We start from the raw sequence: 18,143 nt of genomic DNA, 5'->3' as shown, positions 1-18,143 counted from the left end.
TTTTCTGTCAACATATTTAAGTAGCCCACTAATAATCACATATATCATCTGCTAGCAAAAAAAAAAAAGACAAAACAAAAATATTTAACTCACTGTGAGTCTGGCTGCGAGTGGAATTATTTCCATTCTGTGGATTTCTGGTGACTCCAGGAATTCCAGAGTCGGAAGCAGCCAATCTTCCAAAGTGTCGACTTTCTGGAGAAGCTCGGTGAGTTTGTCCAGGAGACTCTGCAGGTTATCCTCTCTATCAGTGACCTGATCTGAGATGGTTGCAAAGCGCTTGTTCAGGTCATCGAGTTTGCCCTGGATGTTTTTGGCTTCCTCAAGTTCACTGTCCTTCAGCAGAGGCTTGGCTGATTCATTGACAGAGGTCACGCTTGGTTTGTGGCTGTCAATGTCGGAATGGATCACCTAAAAGACATGAAAGAAATCAGAAAAAAGTTAGAGAAAAAGCTGAACTGTGAGAGTCTATTCAGAGATAGATGTTACCTGTGTGGGTGTAGCCCTCTGAAAATCATTATGCTAATATTGACAGTGAGGGCATGTAGCCCAGGCCCCCTCATTAACATACACTTGATGGCAAAGACTCAACTCTGATAAAAGCTTTCTGGTGTGATTAGAATTGCTATCACATGTGATTACCACATTTGATTAGAAAATCCCATTACGGCAAACTTTCCGAGGGCACAGTAACATTAGATATTCTCAAACATCTTGTATTTTACATGATTTTGTCTTGGCGTTGTGTTATGACTGTGCAACAAACATCTTTAAAATTTAGCTCATTCCCAAAAACACTTATTTACAAGATATTGACATATTTGTAAGTAATCAGATATAAAATAAAAAAAACTTGTGGCAAGACTGAATGCTGGATCTGCATTGAACAGTTCTACAAATTAACACAACCCTAGGGGTCAGGCAGACCCCCTAAGGAAACCAACTTCTTTTCATACAGCAGATTAGGCCTACTTCAGGTGTACAGTAGTTGTCAGATTTCAGATTTTGACACTCACCTTGACTTCCTGCAGGAGCTCAACGATCACCTCTTTCTTGACAGTTATCTCTATGGTAACGACTCTCTTCACCTTCGGTTCCACTTCATCGAGCCATTTCAAGAGCGCGTCCAGCCCGTCCCTTACGCTCTGTGACTGCGTCAGCGAGGTGTGCAAGACGTTCCTTCTCTCGGAGATGATGTCTTCCATGGCATGAAATCTGGCGTCCGCTTCCTTGACAGTCTTCTCGATGTCATCTGTCATGTCGGGTTGCGTCTCACTCAGATCGCTGCCCGCTGTTTTCAGTCTGTCAATGTCTCTCGCGTGAGACACTAAGTCATCATTCAGTGTCTATAAATACCAGAAATATTGTTAAAAAGTTTTGTGTTTTTTTATTTCATATCATCTTTGTGATAACAGGCAGACCAGCAAGTGTAATGTTAACCCTTTAAATGCTTTAAATTTCCTACCAAAATTTAAGTGCAACATTTACTAATTTTATGAATTTTTCTGTGCTTTTTTGATAATTTTGGCCCAGATGGACATCACATTTCATTAGCTACACTTTTTCATCAAAATTTTGACGAAAATCTGAAAAAATGACACGGGTACATTTTATGAAGGCCACTAAAATTGACTTAGGTGCTCGAAGGGTTAATTACACCTCACCAAGTCGGGAACTCTTCAATATAGACAGTATGTCTAGCTCCCATATTGCCAATGGTTCAATGCAAACCACTGTAATTGATGCTGTACGGTTAGTGGAAACTAAAGATTGATGACAAAATCTGACCTTAATTCTATCGATCTGTCTCTTCACACTCTGTGGTTCTGCTGCGACCGGCTCCTGCGTCTGCACCGTCACCTCCTTCTCTTTGAGCTGTATCCATGGCAACACCGCATCCACAGAGTCCTGGTACTTCTGCACCTTGTCGACAAGGTTGTCCAGTTTCTCTGCTCTGTCCTTGGTGGCGGTCTTCAGTTTGTTGTATCTCTCATTGACAGTTGTCAGTCTTGACTTGGTCAGGTTGGAGTCCGGTATTTCTGTGAATTCTTTGGTGACGTGTTTTGGAAGTGTGGTGTTCCTAAACTCAGACAGATCTTTCTTGTAATCCTGCATGAAAGAAAGAGTGGATAAATTGGCGGATATCTCAATGAGTGAATCAGTAAAAAACTTCAAATGAAAATATTGTTATTTTTAATAGACATTTTTTCTGTGACTTTTGATGCATGATCAAACTCTCAATGTTCTTAATATCTCACATCACATTGTATTTTATTGTCTGTCACAATTGACTTTACAAGAGTATATCTGACATAACTATGGCTGAATTTTTAAAATTTAATCCGAGAAGAAGCAAATCTCAAATTTTACACAGTGTTGACATGTTAACTTGCATGTAAAGTTTCACCTGAAAAAATCTCAAAAGGGGAGATGGAATTAGCATTTGTTTGTTACTTATTTTGAAAATGGGGAAATATTGGCGATTCTTTTACCTTTGAGTCTTCGATGAATTTCTGCCCAGCGATATTCAAGATCTTGACGTCTGCTCTGTGGTCCACGATGTCTTCATCAAGTGATTTGATCTTCCGCTCTTGTTTCTTCAAGTCATCCAGATCGACACTTGTATCGCGCCCCAAGTTCTCCAACGTCTTCTCAGCGGTTGTCAGCCAGTCCTCGAAAGTGGTTGTGTCTCGGTCGAATCTCTTGAGCTCCTCAACTGCCGGGGCTAGAACCTTGGCCCGTTTATCACTCTGGTTTGCGACACCTTCGTATCGCATCTTCAGAGCGGTGACCTTTTCCTTGAGGTCGTCCTTGACCTTTTCAGGAAGTTTGTCTCCCTGACTCAGGATCAGATTCTCCACGGTCTGTGCTGCCATGACGACGGGCTGTTGATGGGTTGTGACGTCAGCCTTTACGTCTTCATTGACGTCCTTCTGAGATATCAGCGGTTGGGTCTCTTCATTCAACGGTTGCTGTGAGCCAAGTTTAAGTTCAGTGGCGTACACCCATTTCAGCAAGTCATCGAGGGCCGTGGTCTGGTCTGTTACTGTCTTATTCAAGGCATCCTGGAAAAGAATTGACATTGTTGAATCAGTTAGACTATACTGTTAAGTATTTTGTAAGTCTCATTCAAACAGCCTAACACCTACATTATAGCTACAGAATGCACAAGAAAATAAACAATGAAACACTACTAAGAAAACAAGACCTGAAAACACAGTGCTACAGAATTGGCTGCAGGTGCTAATTTAATCCCGGACATTAAAATGTGCAAAATCGGGTGTTTTTCAGAATGTGACTTGTATGATATCATCTATTTGACAATTTTTTTGATGATTTTATTATTGCATAATGTGTGAAGATAATTTGCATCAAAACTAATTGTGAATCCTAAAATTAGCAAGATGATCAGTTTGTATTTCATGTGATGATTCTGTTCACGGCCCTTTCTGTTTAGAAAATTTGTTGTGGTTGCAGTGGAATGCTACAGTAACTTTCGAAAGATTTGAAAATATTTTCGGCACAAACATTGCCCAATCATTTCAAAAATTTTGAAACATCTCAGATACTGCGTCAACATCTCTCACCTGATCATCTTTGTCTTTCTGTAGTTTGGCCAAGACAGCCTGCAACTTCTTGAGTCTGTCCACAGATTTCTCGTTCAGGTCGTCATAGTTGTCTTTGAGTTGGTCAATCTGTTTCTGCAGTTCTTCTCTTTGTTCTGGGGTCAGCTTGTCCCAGTTTTCTCTCAGGAAGAGTTCAGCGGACTTTGTCGTGTCAGTGACCTCAGGTTTGCGGGACTTGACTGTGTCTTGGATTGCCTGTAGAGAAAGGTAACATCTCTGTTATGTTTAGTATACTTAAACAATATAAAACTGTCTCAACACTTCAAAATCACTGGACAGAAAAGGAGCTAAAAAGAAAATGCCTATAAAGTCACAGTTTTGCAGAAAATTTTCTTACATCAAAGAGAACACCACTGAATCAGTAGCTCATTAAATTGGCTGATCTACACTATTCGAAAACAACTTGTATTACCTTCTGCTCATCCACTTGTTCTTGGACAGGTTCGATGTCTCTTCCAACAGGCTCCCGGGACTGGAGCTTGTCCTCTGTGGCGGTGATCCAGCCCAACAGGCCTGTGACTTTGTCCGTCTTGTCCTTCAGACCCTTGGCCACTTCAAGGCCTGTTTCCAGCTCCTGTTGCCGATCTGTGAGTTTGGTGCCGACGTTGTCATAGCGGTTGGTAACTTCAAGAACTTGTTTTTCAGCTTCAGAGGGTTCTGAAATGACAGAAGTGACATTTGATAAATTCCGGATATGACAGGACTCGTTGCAAATTGATAAGTAATAAGTAGAATGATCTTTTAAGGACAGTGTTGTACTATAAATGGTAAATTTTGAGTCAGATTGAAATGATCTTGTTTAATTTGTCTGAGGCAGAATCTCTGATATACTTCAGAGGCTTTCATAATTTGTCTGAAAATTACTTCACTGGCACCTTCTTCTTGTTGCACTTCAAAGAAAACAAATTATCAAAATGACCTTTGAAACTAAGATGGCTTCCGTTGAACCTAAGCAGAGTCTCACCTTTACGGAATTGACCTGTCGGTGCAGACTCCACCGGCCGGATGGTGACAGGTGTGATGGCCTCCTCCGTTGCTAAGGCAGATGTTCTTCTGTGGGGCACAATGCTTGCCGGTGCCCTGGGCTGTTTGAGCTGGTCTATCTCTTTGGCCAACAGCTCCATCTGTTGTATCTTGGGTTGGAACTCTTCGTACTCCTTCTGTAGAGGCTGTGAGGCGATGCAGATGAGACAAACTTGTTATAAAGGTCAAAATTTCATTGTTACTATTAAAGATACAGTTGTAAAGAAATTTATATTTTGGGGGTCGTCAAAACTGCACCTGTGCCATTTTCTTGTTTACAAACAATGTATTTTAAGCATATCATCTGGATGCATCACATAAACATCGTTGCAACATACAGATTTTATGATACCTATGATGACAAACATGTTTTAACTTTCATCAATGATAAGCGTAACTAAGATACAGAGTTTTCCTTTTAGTTGGTCTTATGGGTCCCACACAACCTTTGAGCACAATTAAAATGACACCTCCCTTTAACTGCATCTATTTATGAACTTACTCATGCTTAATTGAGAAATAACATGTATAATATGGCAAATGAAAACTTTAGCTATTAGTGTTTTTGGCACACACATGCTTCCTGACAAAATTAAAACACTGATATTACGAGCATTACCTTTTGTTCTTCAATCTGAGCCTGAATCTTGAAGATTTCATGACTGACGGGTTCCAACTCGGTCAGTTTCTCATCCATACCATCCAGCCACATGGTTGTCACTTTCTGAGCGCCGACAAATCTCAACTGGGCGTCTTGTCTCTCGTCCTTGTGAGCACGCTGTCTGTCCAGTGCGTCAAGCAGGGCTTGCCAGTTCTTCTTGACGTTGTTCAACAATTCTGACACTGGGCTGGTGTCGTTGGCTTTGGGATCCTTTACAAGTTCCTCTCCAAGTTTCTTGATTTTCTCAAAGTCTGGTTTCTTCTCCTGTACTTGGTCAGTGACATTCTACAAAATAGAGTTTTCGTAAGCTTCGTCAAATTCCATATATAATACAATTTACTCCAAAATCTTAGAGTTAACTGCTGTTTGAGAAAATTCCATTTCGTTTTTCCAAGAAACAACCAATGTACATACGTGCAAAAAATACCAGCTGCCAAGTTTTTTCCATACTAAAGAAGTTGGCGAATTAAATCTTGACTCAATGCCAGTTCCACTGGATTTGCATGACAAGATATCAATCCGACACATACTATGACTCATGAATATCCCTAAGAACACCAGGTAAGATACCAGGTTGTCATGGTTTTGGCATAGTATAAGAAGGGTCATACAACAGTGTGTTGGGTTAGTACAGGGCAAACAGGCCCAAGCTACTTGTAATTCAGTGACAATTTCCGTACCTTCAGTGTCTCTTCCAACTGTGGTAGATCCATCTGATCAAGCGAAGGACTTTCAACTGTCTCTAGCGTTGGAAGCAACCAGTCTTCAAGTTTGTCAGTGTCATCGACAAACTGCGCCAACTTATCCAGCAAGCTCTGCAGGTTGTCGCCATGTTTGTTGACTGTGTCCACGTTCTTGTGATATCTGACGTTCAGGTCGTCCAACTTGTCTTGGATTTCTTTGCTGGCTTCTGGTGAACTGTCTTTGATCAGTTTGGCGGCTGTGGTGTTCAGATTGTCGATACTTGACTTGTGTCTTTCTATATCAGATTGCAGAACCTGTGAGGAAATACAATACAAACACCATCATTCCCTAACATATCTACATCAAAACTTAATATAAAAAAAAACAACCACAATAAACTCAGTTCTGGGTTTGAATTTCTGATAAACATTTCTTCTTTTGTAGGGAAGGCTTGTACAGTACCTGTTTCAGTTCCCAGGGCAAGACTAGAAATCTGTCTCTTGAGGATGCTCATTGCAGAAAACACACCTACCCAACCCTATTCTTTTGGCAAAAACAAAATTTATCACGTACTTTTATATTCTCCCACACCCCTCAATAACATTTCTGGTTCCTTTCTTGTATACATCATCTATGGGATTGTACAACCATATTGTTCTGGTTTGTTTCACTACAGAAATGATAGAATGTCCAATCCTGTGACAAGCTTAAGTTCATGACCACAGCCCACTGCAAATCTTGAGGTTATCAGTTACAGCTATGGAATTCAACGTGAGCAACTGACTGATTAAGTTTCTTATATAAATTTACGATTGAATGAATAATAGTTTATCAAGTTCCTTAGAGTAAGTCTACCTTTTGTTGCTGTAACAGTTCTGTCAGAGGTTCTTTCTTCACAATAACTGGAGTGGCCATCAGTTTCTTGACTCTCTTCTCGAAATCATCAGACCAGCTCAACAAGCTGTCCAGGCCTTTCTGCACGCCTTGGGTCTTGGTCAGAGCCGTCTGCAGGGTGTTGCTCCTGTCCGTGACCTTGTCCTCCAGTTTGGTGTATTTCGTGGTGACGTCGCCGACCAGTTTCTGCACCTGGGGTTTGGTGTCCGGCTGGGCTTCCACCAGGTCCTGGCCGGTCTTTTTCACTTTCTCCACTTGTGGAGCGTGTGCGATGACATCGTCTGACATGGCCTGCAGAGGTTATTCACAAATATGTTTGATTACATTTTTGATATCCCAAAAAAATGTACACACGACAATGACTGTCTGCAAGGTGGACTAGTTCAACAATATTGTTAATTATACCCTAATTAATTAAATAATTAATGTTAATTATACCCTGTCTTCTCGCATGGTAAAAAATACCGTCAAGGACAGTGTGCTCACATTCGGTTTAAATTGGTAAATTCAAGAAATACTTAAACCAGAAAAACAAGAATGACAAAAGCAAATAAGGTCTGCAACTTAGGTACTGGAGGTCATCTTTAGGAATATGCATATCAACTTCTATAGCAATGGGACAAGCAGATACTACACACATAAGCAAATGTCAACTAAAAAAATTAGCCAGCAAAACTTGACAAAAAGAAAAGGTGGGAGAGTGGGGAAAAAATAAAGAGTGGGAAAAAATGTACAAGGGATCTGGTAAAAAGTAATGCTACCTCATCAATCTTCTATCCCCTACCCCCTCCTGAATATCAAATGTTCCACCCCTTGGTTGACCATGTTTACATAAGACCAGCTGGCACCGAAATGTATTTACAACTTTGGGATGTTTTAATTAATGCTATGAGTGCTATCATTCGAATGTAAACAGCACTTAAATCAGTTACAGATAGTGAAATGCCTACAACATCTGGAGTTATCCTGGATCCAAATTTCTCATCAGTTCTTGTGTGTCTTACATAGAAAAGTTGCAAAAATTGGTTTGCAATGAAAAAATTTACCTCAGCTTTGTTTTCTAGATCAAATTTTACTACAAATTGATATTAAATATGACAAAATTATGTTCACAGCCTTCAAACTCTCTCACAACATATCCTCGGTTGGTGTAGGTCATTTAAGGTCACAAAAGAAAATTACCTAAATATAAAAATTTGGGGGTTTCCCGACACTTGAGCTGAAAATTTATCTAGTAACATCCCTCAGGACTTTTGTACCAAATTACAAAGCTATCAGAGAAGTAATTTTGAGAATAAGTTTTCTTGACCAAAACGACAAAATTGTCTTAAAAACACAAATTTGTATATTTCAGGACAATTTCCACATATCTATTGTCATCTCTGGACATCTGTACACCAAATATAAATGCTGTCTATCAAGGGCTTTAAAAAATATATTTGTAATATTTTTTGACCAAAAATGACAAAAATTGCCCCAAAACAGTAACATTTCCAATTTTGTCGTAATTTCAACAATAATAAGGGTAACACCCTTGCAAACATCCAATCCAAATTTGAGAGCAATTGGGCTAGCGGTTTCAGAGAAGAAGAAATTTTACTTAAAATGAGAAAAATAACCAAAAAAATCAGCAAAAATACAAATTCAAGATATCTTCACGATATACATTAAACTGATTTTGATCAACCTTCGGAGCCTGTATATCAAATATCAAAGCTATCAGATAAGTAATTTTTGAAAAATTCTTGACCAAAAATTTGGGAAAAAAACCCCAAAATTACAAATATGAAAATTTCAATTCAATTTGTATACACTTGACTGAGGTCATCCTGAGGAACATGTATACCAACTTTCAAAGCAATCAGATGAGTGGTTTCAGAGAAAACATTTTTTGACTAAAATTGAAAAAATTACCCTTAAAATAAAAACATGCACATTTCATCCCAAATTTTAAACACCTACTTTAGAATGCCTAAAGGAAGCTGCACACTAAGTTTCAACCCTATCTGACCAACGGTTACAGAGTTTTAGCAGTTTGCAAGGTTTTTCCTTTTTTTCCCTCATTTGCATATTTTTGACACTGGCAAGTTCATTTGAACAAATTCACATCTCCACCCTAGGTGCATCTGCACACCAAATACTAAGACAGTAGGTGCTGTAGTTTAGCTGTTTTTGATGTGGACGGACATACATACATACATACATACGTACATACATATATACATACATAAAGACATGCAAATGGCATGCAAATGAACTGATTCAGCTGATACGATTACCTCACATTGGTATACAAATGTGAGCTAATAAAATACGATTTGGTATATGTCATTAAGGAATCTGCAAACAAATGTATATTCTTTTTAATTGCCAACTTGATACTGAGAATAAATACATGCTGATAAACAGAACATGGTCTATGCTAACATTGAATTTACTGAGAAATCTGTGACTTTGTGTGGGTCTACATTTTTATGTACATAACGAGCAGAGAATGTTTAGGAAATTATGAGTTGTATCCCATCATGCAATGCATTAAAAGTACCTTCAATGTCTTGATCTGTGATTGGACGGCTGCAGGTTTTGCGCCGACTGGTTTCTTCACTTCCGCGGTTACCTCCTTCTCCTTCTTTTGTAGCCATGGCAACACCTCATCCACAGAGGCCTTGAACACCTCGTGTTTGGTCAGGATGACTTCCAGTTTCTCTGCCTGCGTTGTGGCATCAGCTTTGAGTTTGTTGTAGCGATCATTGACGTCAGTCAGCTTGTCTCTGACGACGGTTGGCTCAGGTGCCTCTGTGAACTCCATTGAGACTTTCTTGGGTATGGCCGTGTTGCGGAAATCCTTCAGGTCTTTCTTGTACTCCTGTTCTCTTTCCACCAATTTCTGGCCTTCATCGTTGACCTTGTTGAGATCCGTAGAATGCTTCTCAACATCTCTAGTAAACTTCTTGACTTTATCAATTTGACCTTTCACGGCCTTTGGTTCTTTGCCTGGGTCTTTGCTCAGCGTGTCCATGGTCTTCTCTGCCTTCTCCAACCACGTAACAAATGCCTTGTGGTCTTTGGTGAACTGCGGTAGTTCCTTCACGGCTTCGTTCAACTTCTTGACTCTGCTGTCTGATGAGATGAGGATGGCATCGTAGCGAGTCCTCTGCTCGACTTGAAGTTCACGCAGCTTGTCTTTCTCTGGTTCTGTCAGTTTGTCACTCTGAGTGTCCAGTAACAGCTGAGCAGACTGCACTGCATCATTGACTGGTTTCTGGTGTGCAACGATGTCTTTCTTGATGGCCTGTAAAAAATTTTGTAAAAAAAGGGAGTTTATTCTATGCATCTTCATACACTTTGATCATTTGCAAAATATTTTCAGGACAAACACAAATTGTTAGTGTCAAACCAGCAAACCAGTTGAGTCATTTTATTGCTAATACCCAGTATTACATGCCTTTAAGTTATACTTCTGAACTTTTGCTTTACATTGCTCAAAGAGGTTTTGTGTTAATTCATTTGAAGTCAAAGCAAAAAAAATTGGAGCGATGTCTAGCGTCTCAGAAGATTGCAGTTTATTTGTTGACTGAATATCATAGTCATTATTCAATCATTTTCAAACAGCCAATCAGTTACACAAAAGCCTTAGATTCAGACCCCCTAAGTTGCTGTACATAATAAACCTCAACCAATCAGATAGGATCTTCTGAGCTGCTGCACATTCACAGAGAAAAATTGCTGCCGGTGATGTTTTTTATAAACTCAACAACAAAACAAAATGTAGTATAGCTGAGAATGGTGATATTTCTAAAATCTATCTCTGAGATTCACTCTGCCTGTAGCTGCTACAGCTTAAAATCTTCCAAATGAGATATTAATATTGATATTAATAGACAGCGACTGATATTTTTTATACAAATTAAACAGCATTTCAAGAGAAACAAATGTGATTCCCATGACACAATGCTGGGAAACAAAGATGCAACAGAATTTGACAATTTCTGCTTGGTTTTTCTCTTTACCTCATTCTCATTCTTCTGAGTGGTGAGGGGTTTCTCCTCCTCAGACATTGGCTGATGTGAACCAAGTTTCAGTTCAGTGGCTTTGACCCATTCCAGCAGATCTCGGATTTCAGTTGTTCTGTCGGTGTACTTCTGTTCAACTTCAGCCTGCACAAATTAAAAAAAAAAAGATCACATTTTCCAAAATGTTCCAACCCCAAGTATCTTCCCATTGTGTGACAAGAGGCTTTGTAATGACTCTAGTTAGGATTGATGAATTCAATAATCTGGAGAGCGCCCTCTGGAGACCCTTTGAATTAAAGTGCGCATGAAAAGTGCCACCTCTCATTGTTCTGCACTACTCAACATGACTTCACTAGGAAAATATCGATATGTATGATCATCAAGAAAACATACAAACTTATCAAGTGAGATTCATTTCCGTGAATTACAGAGCAATCTCATGATCAATGACAACAGATTATGCATAACAATATTACAGTTACCTTCTCAGCAAGAGCTTTCTCTGCCTTATCAATGGCTGCAAGGAGTTCGTTGAGATTGTCTTGAGAACTGACAGTCACACTGTTGTAGCCAGTCTTGACAGTGTCAAGAAGTCTCTGCAATTCGGCCTGTTGCTCCGGAGTCAGTTTGTCTCTATTGTCGTTCAGGAACTGTTCTGCTCCCTTGACAGCTGTGTTGACCTCACTGCGGTGATCTCGGATCTTGTCTTGCAGTGCCTGATGGGAAAAAAATCAGAAAATTTGAAAGGTAAGGCCGGCCGGTAAGTAAGACTCGCCTTATGTCCTTTTCATGTTGAAGTATTCAAAAAACTACTGGGAAATTTGCTTCAGTTTGACTCGTGATATCTCAATACATTGGTCAAATGTCAAATGTCATCGTTTTCAATATGGTCATTGGAATTTCTTAATGGGAGTGGCACGGCAAAACAATCTAAAATGTCACACAGCTAGCTTTAAGTCATAGTGATTACTTGTGGTGATTTGGTGGATTAAACTTTTTTGCAAGAATATTGAGACCCATTTCCTTTATTAGTTACTCAATGCTATTTTTAAACATTGATTATCAGAACCAATTGTTCTCACTTACCTGTTGGCTGTCAAGCTGGTCTTTCAGTGTAGTGAAATCATCAGTAACAACGGTTTCCTGGGCAACTTCAGTTTCCACGACAGCAATCCATTCTTTTACTTCCTCCAATTCCTCCATCTTCATCTCAAGAGTTTCTGCCACATGGAGATTATCCGCCAACTCTGTCTGCCTGTCGTCCATCTTCCAGTTGAGGGCGCTGTATCTTTCTTTGATGTCAGCCACCTTCTTCTGAGCTGCCGTGGGACCTGTTGGAGTAAACAATTAATAAACACCATCAGCTACACACATTTTGAACTAGGGGTTGAGTTTTCTAAATTACATATTCAACAAAACGCATTTACTGGGGTAAAATGTAGTTCTCTTATACAGTTTATGCAAGTAAAAACAATAGCAACACACTATGTAAAGCACACACTAGCACATGATCAGAATTCAAACTCACGACATTACCTCTTATGAGTTCACCAGCTGTCATCATCTCAGACGGCCTTCTGCTAATATGCTGCACACCCTCGGGCTCGGCTATCAGCGAGCTTCTCCTGACTGGTGTCGCCATGGTGACCGCCTCATCAGGTTCGCTGAGTTCATCCAGTTTGGTGCCCAGCGTGTCAGCCTCGCTGATCCTGGGTTTGAACTCATCGATCTCTTTCTGTATCGGCTGCAGATGAGAGTGAAATCATGTGAGATGTCTCTCTGTTGCTGGCTCATCTCTGATGTTTCTCACAAGCTGTCACATTTGCAATGACAATTCTAGTTGGCTTTTTCGCAATTGAAATTTTCAAATCTTCTTTAGGTTCTCCAAATTTGTTAGAAGTACTCCTTGAAAAGCAAACCATCTCATTATGGTCTCTACCAATTTGCCAAGAGAGAGCAATTTATAAGGGAACTGAGCACACTGCAAAGCGGTGTTACAATTCACGCTATCAGAACGGGTATCTTTACATATCTATTACGATAAACGTCCAAGAAGTAGTCAGCAAACCACATGAAGAATTGGGTCAACTATTTTGCGGTTAAGCTTGGCAAGACTCTGAACAGCATCCAACTTTCTTACCTTCTGCTCTTCCACTTGTTTTTCGATCGATGGTTTGTCATGTGCCGGAGATTCAAGATGGCTAATCTTGTCTTCCATAGTGTCGAGCCAGCTGTCAGCTGTCTTCGTCGTCTTGGTAAACTTCTTCAGTGCCTTCTCCTTGTCTTGGAGTTTCTTGTTCCTGGGAAACACAATCAGACATTGGCAAATTTATGGGAATTCAACATTGGTGTATGACTACCAACAACATATATATATGTTAGATATGTTCATGACATCATTTTATTTCTCCTGGCATACAATGCTGAAATAAATTCATTTAGCACCAAGAGGTCAACATGGCCAGCATCAAGGTAAAAGCGATTTGCGATTACCTTTTACTGCATGGTCAAGTATTTTTACCTTATCAGTTGCCTGATTGTCACTGGTCTGCCACACTTGTGCATATTCAGAAATCTACTGATTTGAAATTGAAAAACAAGTGTTGTTCTTGGAACATGACCAACTGGATTTCATGAGAAGCTAGTAAATCTACCCTTTCATGCAATGCCATTTTTAGCACAATCCCAGAAAGCTCAAGATTTTTATTTTCAATACCTTCTCTCAAGGGCATCTTCAAGAGTCTGCCAGTTCTTGTCTACGTTTTTCAAGATCTCAGACACCATGGATGTGTCGGTGGCCTGCGGATCTTTGATGAGTTCATTTCCGAGCTGCTTGATCTGTTTGTAGAGCGGACGATTGCTGTCCGTCTCTCCGCTGATGGTTTGGAGTTTCTTGTTGAGCTCGTTCGGTGCAAGTTTGTCGACTTCAGGTGACTGGAGTGTCTCCAGAGATGGAATCAGCCAGTCCTCAAGGTCGTCGGTCAACTTCAGCAGCTCCGCCAACCTGTCAATTTCAGACTTCACGTACTCCTGGCGATTGTCCACTCTGTCGTCAACCCTCTTGTAGCGGTCGTTGAGAGTGTCCACTTTGCTCTGGACGGCCTTGGCCATTTCCGGCTCGCTCTTTTGGATGAATTCTGTTGCCATGGTCATGACGGTTTCGATGCTTGGTTTGTGACTATCAATGTCACTTCCCAAGACCTGCACATTGTAAAAGACAAAGTATCCATCAGAATTTTTTCTTTATACCAGTATCTACATTTGTTATACTGAAACCTATGACCATATAAGGATGACATACGGCACAATGCATAACACCATTATGCATATCTTTTTTTTTTTAAATTACTTTTGGTGGTTAAAATGTTGATATTTTGGTACACTGCATGCAAATATGAGAGACATTTTTGAGAATCTACCAAAAAATATAAAATTTGACCGAAATTATCTTACCCTGCTGTGTTGCAGCTGTTCCATCAATGGTTCTTTCCTCACGATGACAGGGTGCACTTCAAGACGGTCCACTTTGGCCTCGACTTCATCCAGCCATTTCAGCTGGGCATCCAAGCCTTCCAGGACGCCTTGAGATTCGGTGACAGCGGCTTGCAAGGTGTTGACACGATGCGTCGACTTCAACTTGATGCTGTCGTACTTCTCATCAATGCCAGCTGAAATTGTAGAGATGTAGAGATGTAAACATTCTTTCTATTTGACCCTTTACCCCTGTTTGTACTTATATGGTTACAAGTGCAGTATGGTGAACAGTAGGATTATACCACTGTGTTGTGTTGGGAAGGGTTGATTTTTGCCAGGGGTTGAGCGATGATTTTGCAGAGAAGTGCATACATGTTTGTATCCCCAGTGAAAACCAATGAAACTTGGTACCGACTGTCTGTTGAAACCATTTTAGAATACTGTTATTTCACACAACTTCAAACAATATGAATGATACAATTTGCTGTGAACCAATTTCAGAATGTTGGTCAATATTCTGCTTGGTTACAGTCTGTTTCAAGGTACCAGCAGAATGCTTCTGGCACAAAAAATATTTGATTGAAGAAACAGATTCCTGAATTTGAAACTTTGTCAATGCGTAACGTTGGGTCAACAATTTGAATATTACAATGACCAAGTTCTTGACTGTTTGTGAGTCACTTAAAAATGCTCTCTTGATGTTATCTGAGGACACTGTATTTTAGGTTGACTTCCATGAATGCACGGATTTTTATTTATACATTATAACACACGCAGACTTTGCGACGACCTTACCGAGTTGACCTTCAATTTCTGGTTTAATTTCAGGTTGGTGGTCGGCCAAGTCTTCACCAGTGGATCTGGCTTCCTCTACATCTTTACCATGAGCGATCACATCGTCATTCAATGTCTGTGAAAAAATGCAAAGGAACCACAATTCATAAAACAAAACAAAAAACAAAGAACGGCTGGCCTGTTGTTTGCGATATTTCCCCTTGAAAAAAGGCTTGCAGGTGAGTAGATCCTAGACTTACATTGCATGAACATAAATAGTCATCTGCTGTACATAAAATCCTGATCATAAATATTTGCATTTGAACTTCAATTTCTTGACCAAAGTGAGCCCGAGAAATCCTATTTCAATACTACCAGTATACCCCTACCCTGACCCCTGACAATGTATGTGTAAGATGAGTTGAAATCACAGTCTGAGAATGTATTTGATCTTAGACTGTTACTGACATAAAACATCATTTATATCACTTGATTCTCACTGAAAAGAACTCACCTTGGCTTGTTCTATCTGCATTTCAACTTTCTGAGGTTCAGAGTAGACCGGCTCTCTGGCCTGTTTCTCGACAACCTTCTCGGTCTTTTCCAACCAAGGCACCAACTCACTCAGAATGTCGTGGTACTTCTGGTGTTTGCCTTCCAAGGTGGTCAGTTTCTCCAGCTGCTTGGCAAACTGAACGCTGAGTTTCTCGTATCTCTCGTTGACGTTGATTAATTTTATCCTGACGATGTTGGAAGCGGGCTCTTCCACGTACTCTTCGTTGAAGTCCTTCGGTAGGGTCGACTTTCGGAAGTCGCTCAGCGTTTTCTTGTAATCCTGAGTCAAGAAGCATTACCAGGAAATTTTAGTTTGTTCAAAAGTAGAGGAGTTTTAACAAAAAAACAAACAAATAAATCTTCGCACAGTGTCTGACCGAATGCAAATGTACCATATTGAAGAATGTATTGCAAAGTTTGTCCTTCACATACTGTATACTCATCAGAGACTACTAACATGCACATGCAGAACACAATATTAACCTTTCCAAGGTCAAGTATAAAAATCATGGTACCCATAAAGTTATTGTGAGACACACCACAATGACGCACACATCACGATAAACTAGATTCTGAAGAAAATTGTGATGTTTTTGTATGGTGTACACGGTCAAGTCAGCAGAAATCATGTTTATGTAGATATTAGAGGTCTTTAAAACATAAAACATGTCATATTATGCTATATGGGACATATAATCCTGTACTGGTTTTCACCAACTTGACCGGACAGCACCAGTAGATGAACTTGTTGGAAAACAGGTACTCCACCACAGTAATAAGCACCAACTACAAGCCATGAACTATTGACATTCATATGTGGTAAGCACAGAATGGGAGTTCTGATGCTGCAAACTCTGCATGGATGTACACCAGTTGATGGCACTCGAACGGCACTCACCTTGGCATCATCAAAGAAAACCTGGGCCTCATCATTGAGAGCAACCACTTCTGGTTTATGCTCCGAAACCTCGTCTTTGAACATCTTGATCTGGGTTGCCTGGACGTTAAGTGACTCGGGATCAGTGCCAACGTCTTTCTGTATGACGGAGAATGTCTTTTCTGCCTTCTCCAGCCATGTTTCGAAGTGTTTCAGATCATCTTCGAACTTCTTCAGGTCACCGAGCGTTGGTTCAAGCTCCTTCTTCCTCTCGTCAACTTCTTTGTTCAGGTTGTTGTATCGCCTCTTGAGCTCTGATTGGCTGTCTTGAAGTGTTGTCTTGTCCTCGGGTGTCAGCTTGTCGCTGTGCTGCGCCACCAGTGAAGTCACATCATCGAGGACTTTGTTGACCGGCTCCTCGTGGGCTTTGACGTCATCATGAATGACCTGGATTTGACAGAAAACATTTCAAATTTTGTCAGTTACACTGAGACTGAAAACAACGGACAAATGAACATGATTTTCAGCTTACGGGCATACATGTGAGTAACATTACATTAGTTTGTCAGGAAACAACTCATAATGAAAGGACTGATTTCTGTGAGAAGACACACTGAGACTATAATCTGTCAACTTCACATGCACATTGATTGGAGAAAACAACACTACCTTGAAGTCCTTCGTTTGTTCTTCAAGTGGTACGCTCTCTTCTCTGATTGGCTGCTCAGAGCCAAGTTTGCGCTCCGTGACTCTGACCCATTCCAACAGATCCCGGATGATGATGGTATCCTTCGTACACTGCTCCTTGATTTCAACCTGGAGACACGGGAACGAAAACATTAGCAAATCATCTTGGGATGTCAGTGTCTCTTTGCATGCAACAAATCATAGGTACTAAAATATCATCCGTAAACAACTATAAAGTTTTTCACTTGTCTTCCAGTTCAAATATGTATTTATACTCGTACTATCAAAATATTAAACATGCAATTTTCTCATGAAGTTTTTCTATATTCCGGTAAATATAATTTTCTAAAGGTGAGCTTATTTCAAGCTTGTACACATGCATGCACATACCTGTACACACTTGCATATGTACACATCAACACAGTCACACTTAGGCACGTCTGAACCCATCACCCCTAATTTGTTGTACGGAAGTCCAACTTTTCTGTAGGGGTAAATGAAGGTTTGTACCAAACTGATGCCATGAAAGGGTAAAAACTTACCATTTTCTGTTGCTCAGCTGCCAATCTGTCCTGCTCATCTTGCAGTTCTTTCAGTCTGTCAGCTGACAGAGTCAAGATGTCTTCACGCGCCGCCTTCAGCTCTTCTATTTTCCTTTCCACGGCTTCCAGCTGCTGGGGAGTCAACTTGTCCCTGTTGTCCCGGAGAAGTTCTTCTGCGGCCTGGATGCTCTTGTCCAGTTCAGTCTGACGAGCCTTCAACTCATCTTCAATTGTCTACAGAGATGCAAGATGATGGTGCTTTAACTCTACAGGCAAACCTCAGCCATTACAGTGGAGGTGGGACATATTTGAATACACAGCTGTATCGAATGT

The 18,143-nt window shown here is 40.3% G+C and overlaps 1 protein-coding gene across 1 annotated transcript in view; it reads right to left on the bottom strand.

Moving 5' to 3' along the window:
- LOC139132731 (microtubule-actin cross-linking factor 1-like) overlaps positions 1-18,143 on the bottom strand; it is a 47,935-nt gene that overhangs the window by 10,900 nt on the left and 18,892 nt on the right. Inside the window, exons 24-46 of the mRNA XM_070698998.1 lie at positions 17,811-18,044; positions 17,251-17,397; positions 16,423-17,028; positions 15,664-15,984; positions 15,171-15,285; positions 14,355-14,569; positions 13,618-14,102; positions 13,042-13,201; positions 12,438-12,645; positions 11,988-12,232; positions 11,384-11,617; positions 10,899-11,045; positions 9,434-10,180; positions 6,850-7,179; positions 5,991-6,308; positions 5,269-5,595; positions 4,591-4,795; positions 4,039-4,283; positions 3,588-3,821; positions 2,493-3,065; positions 1,789-2,109; positions 1,017-1,346; positions 94-411 (exon numbers count right to left, since the gene is read on the bottom strand). Coding sequence (XP_070555099.1) covers positions 94-411; positions 1,017-1,346; positions 1,789-2,109; positions 2,493-3,065; positions 3,588-3,821; positions 4,039-4,283; positions 4,591-4,795; positions 5,269-5,595; positions 5,991-6,308; positions 6,850-7,179; positions 9,434-10,180; positions 10,899-11,045; positions 11,384-11,617; positions 11,988-12,232; positions 12,438-12,645; positions 13,042-13,201; positions 13,618-14,102; positions 14,355-14,569; positions 15,171-15,285; positions 15,664-15,984; positions 16,423-17,028; positions 17,251-17,397; positions 17,811-18,044 — 7,065 coding nt within the window. The remainder of the gene's footprint in view (positions 1-93; positions 412-1,016; positions 1,347-1,788; positions 2,110-2,492; positions 3,066-3,587; positions 3,822-4,038; positions 4,284-4,590; positions 4,796-5,268; positions 5,596-5,990; positions 6,309-6,849; positions 7,180-9,433; positions 10,181-10,898; positions 11,046-11,383; positions 11,618-11,987; positions 12,233-12,437; positions 12,646-13,041; positions 13,202-13,617; positions 14,103-14,354; positions 14,570-15,170; positions 15,286-15,663; positions 15,985-16,422; positions 17,029-17,250; positions 17,398-17,810; positions 18,045-18,143) is intronic.

This window comes from Ptychodera flava, chromosome 5 (assembly GCF_041260155.1).
Source record: "Ptychodera flava strain L36383 chromosome 5, AS_Pfla_20210202, whole genome shotgun sequence".
Lineage (NCBI taxonomy): Eukaryota > Metazoa > Hemichordata > Enteropneusta > Ptychoderidae > Ptychodera > Ptychodera flava.
This window is presented reverse-complemented; position numbering and strand designations above follow the sequence as displayed.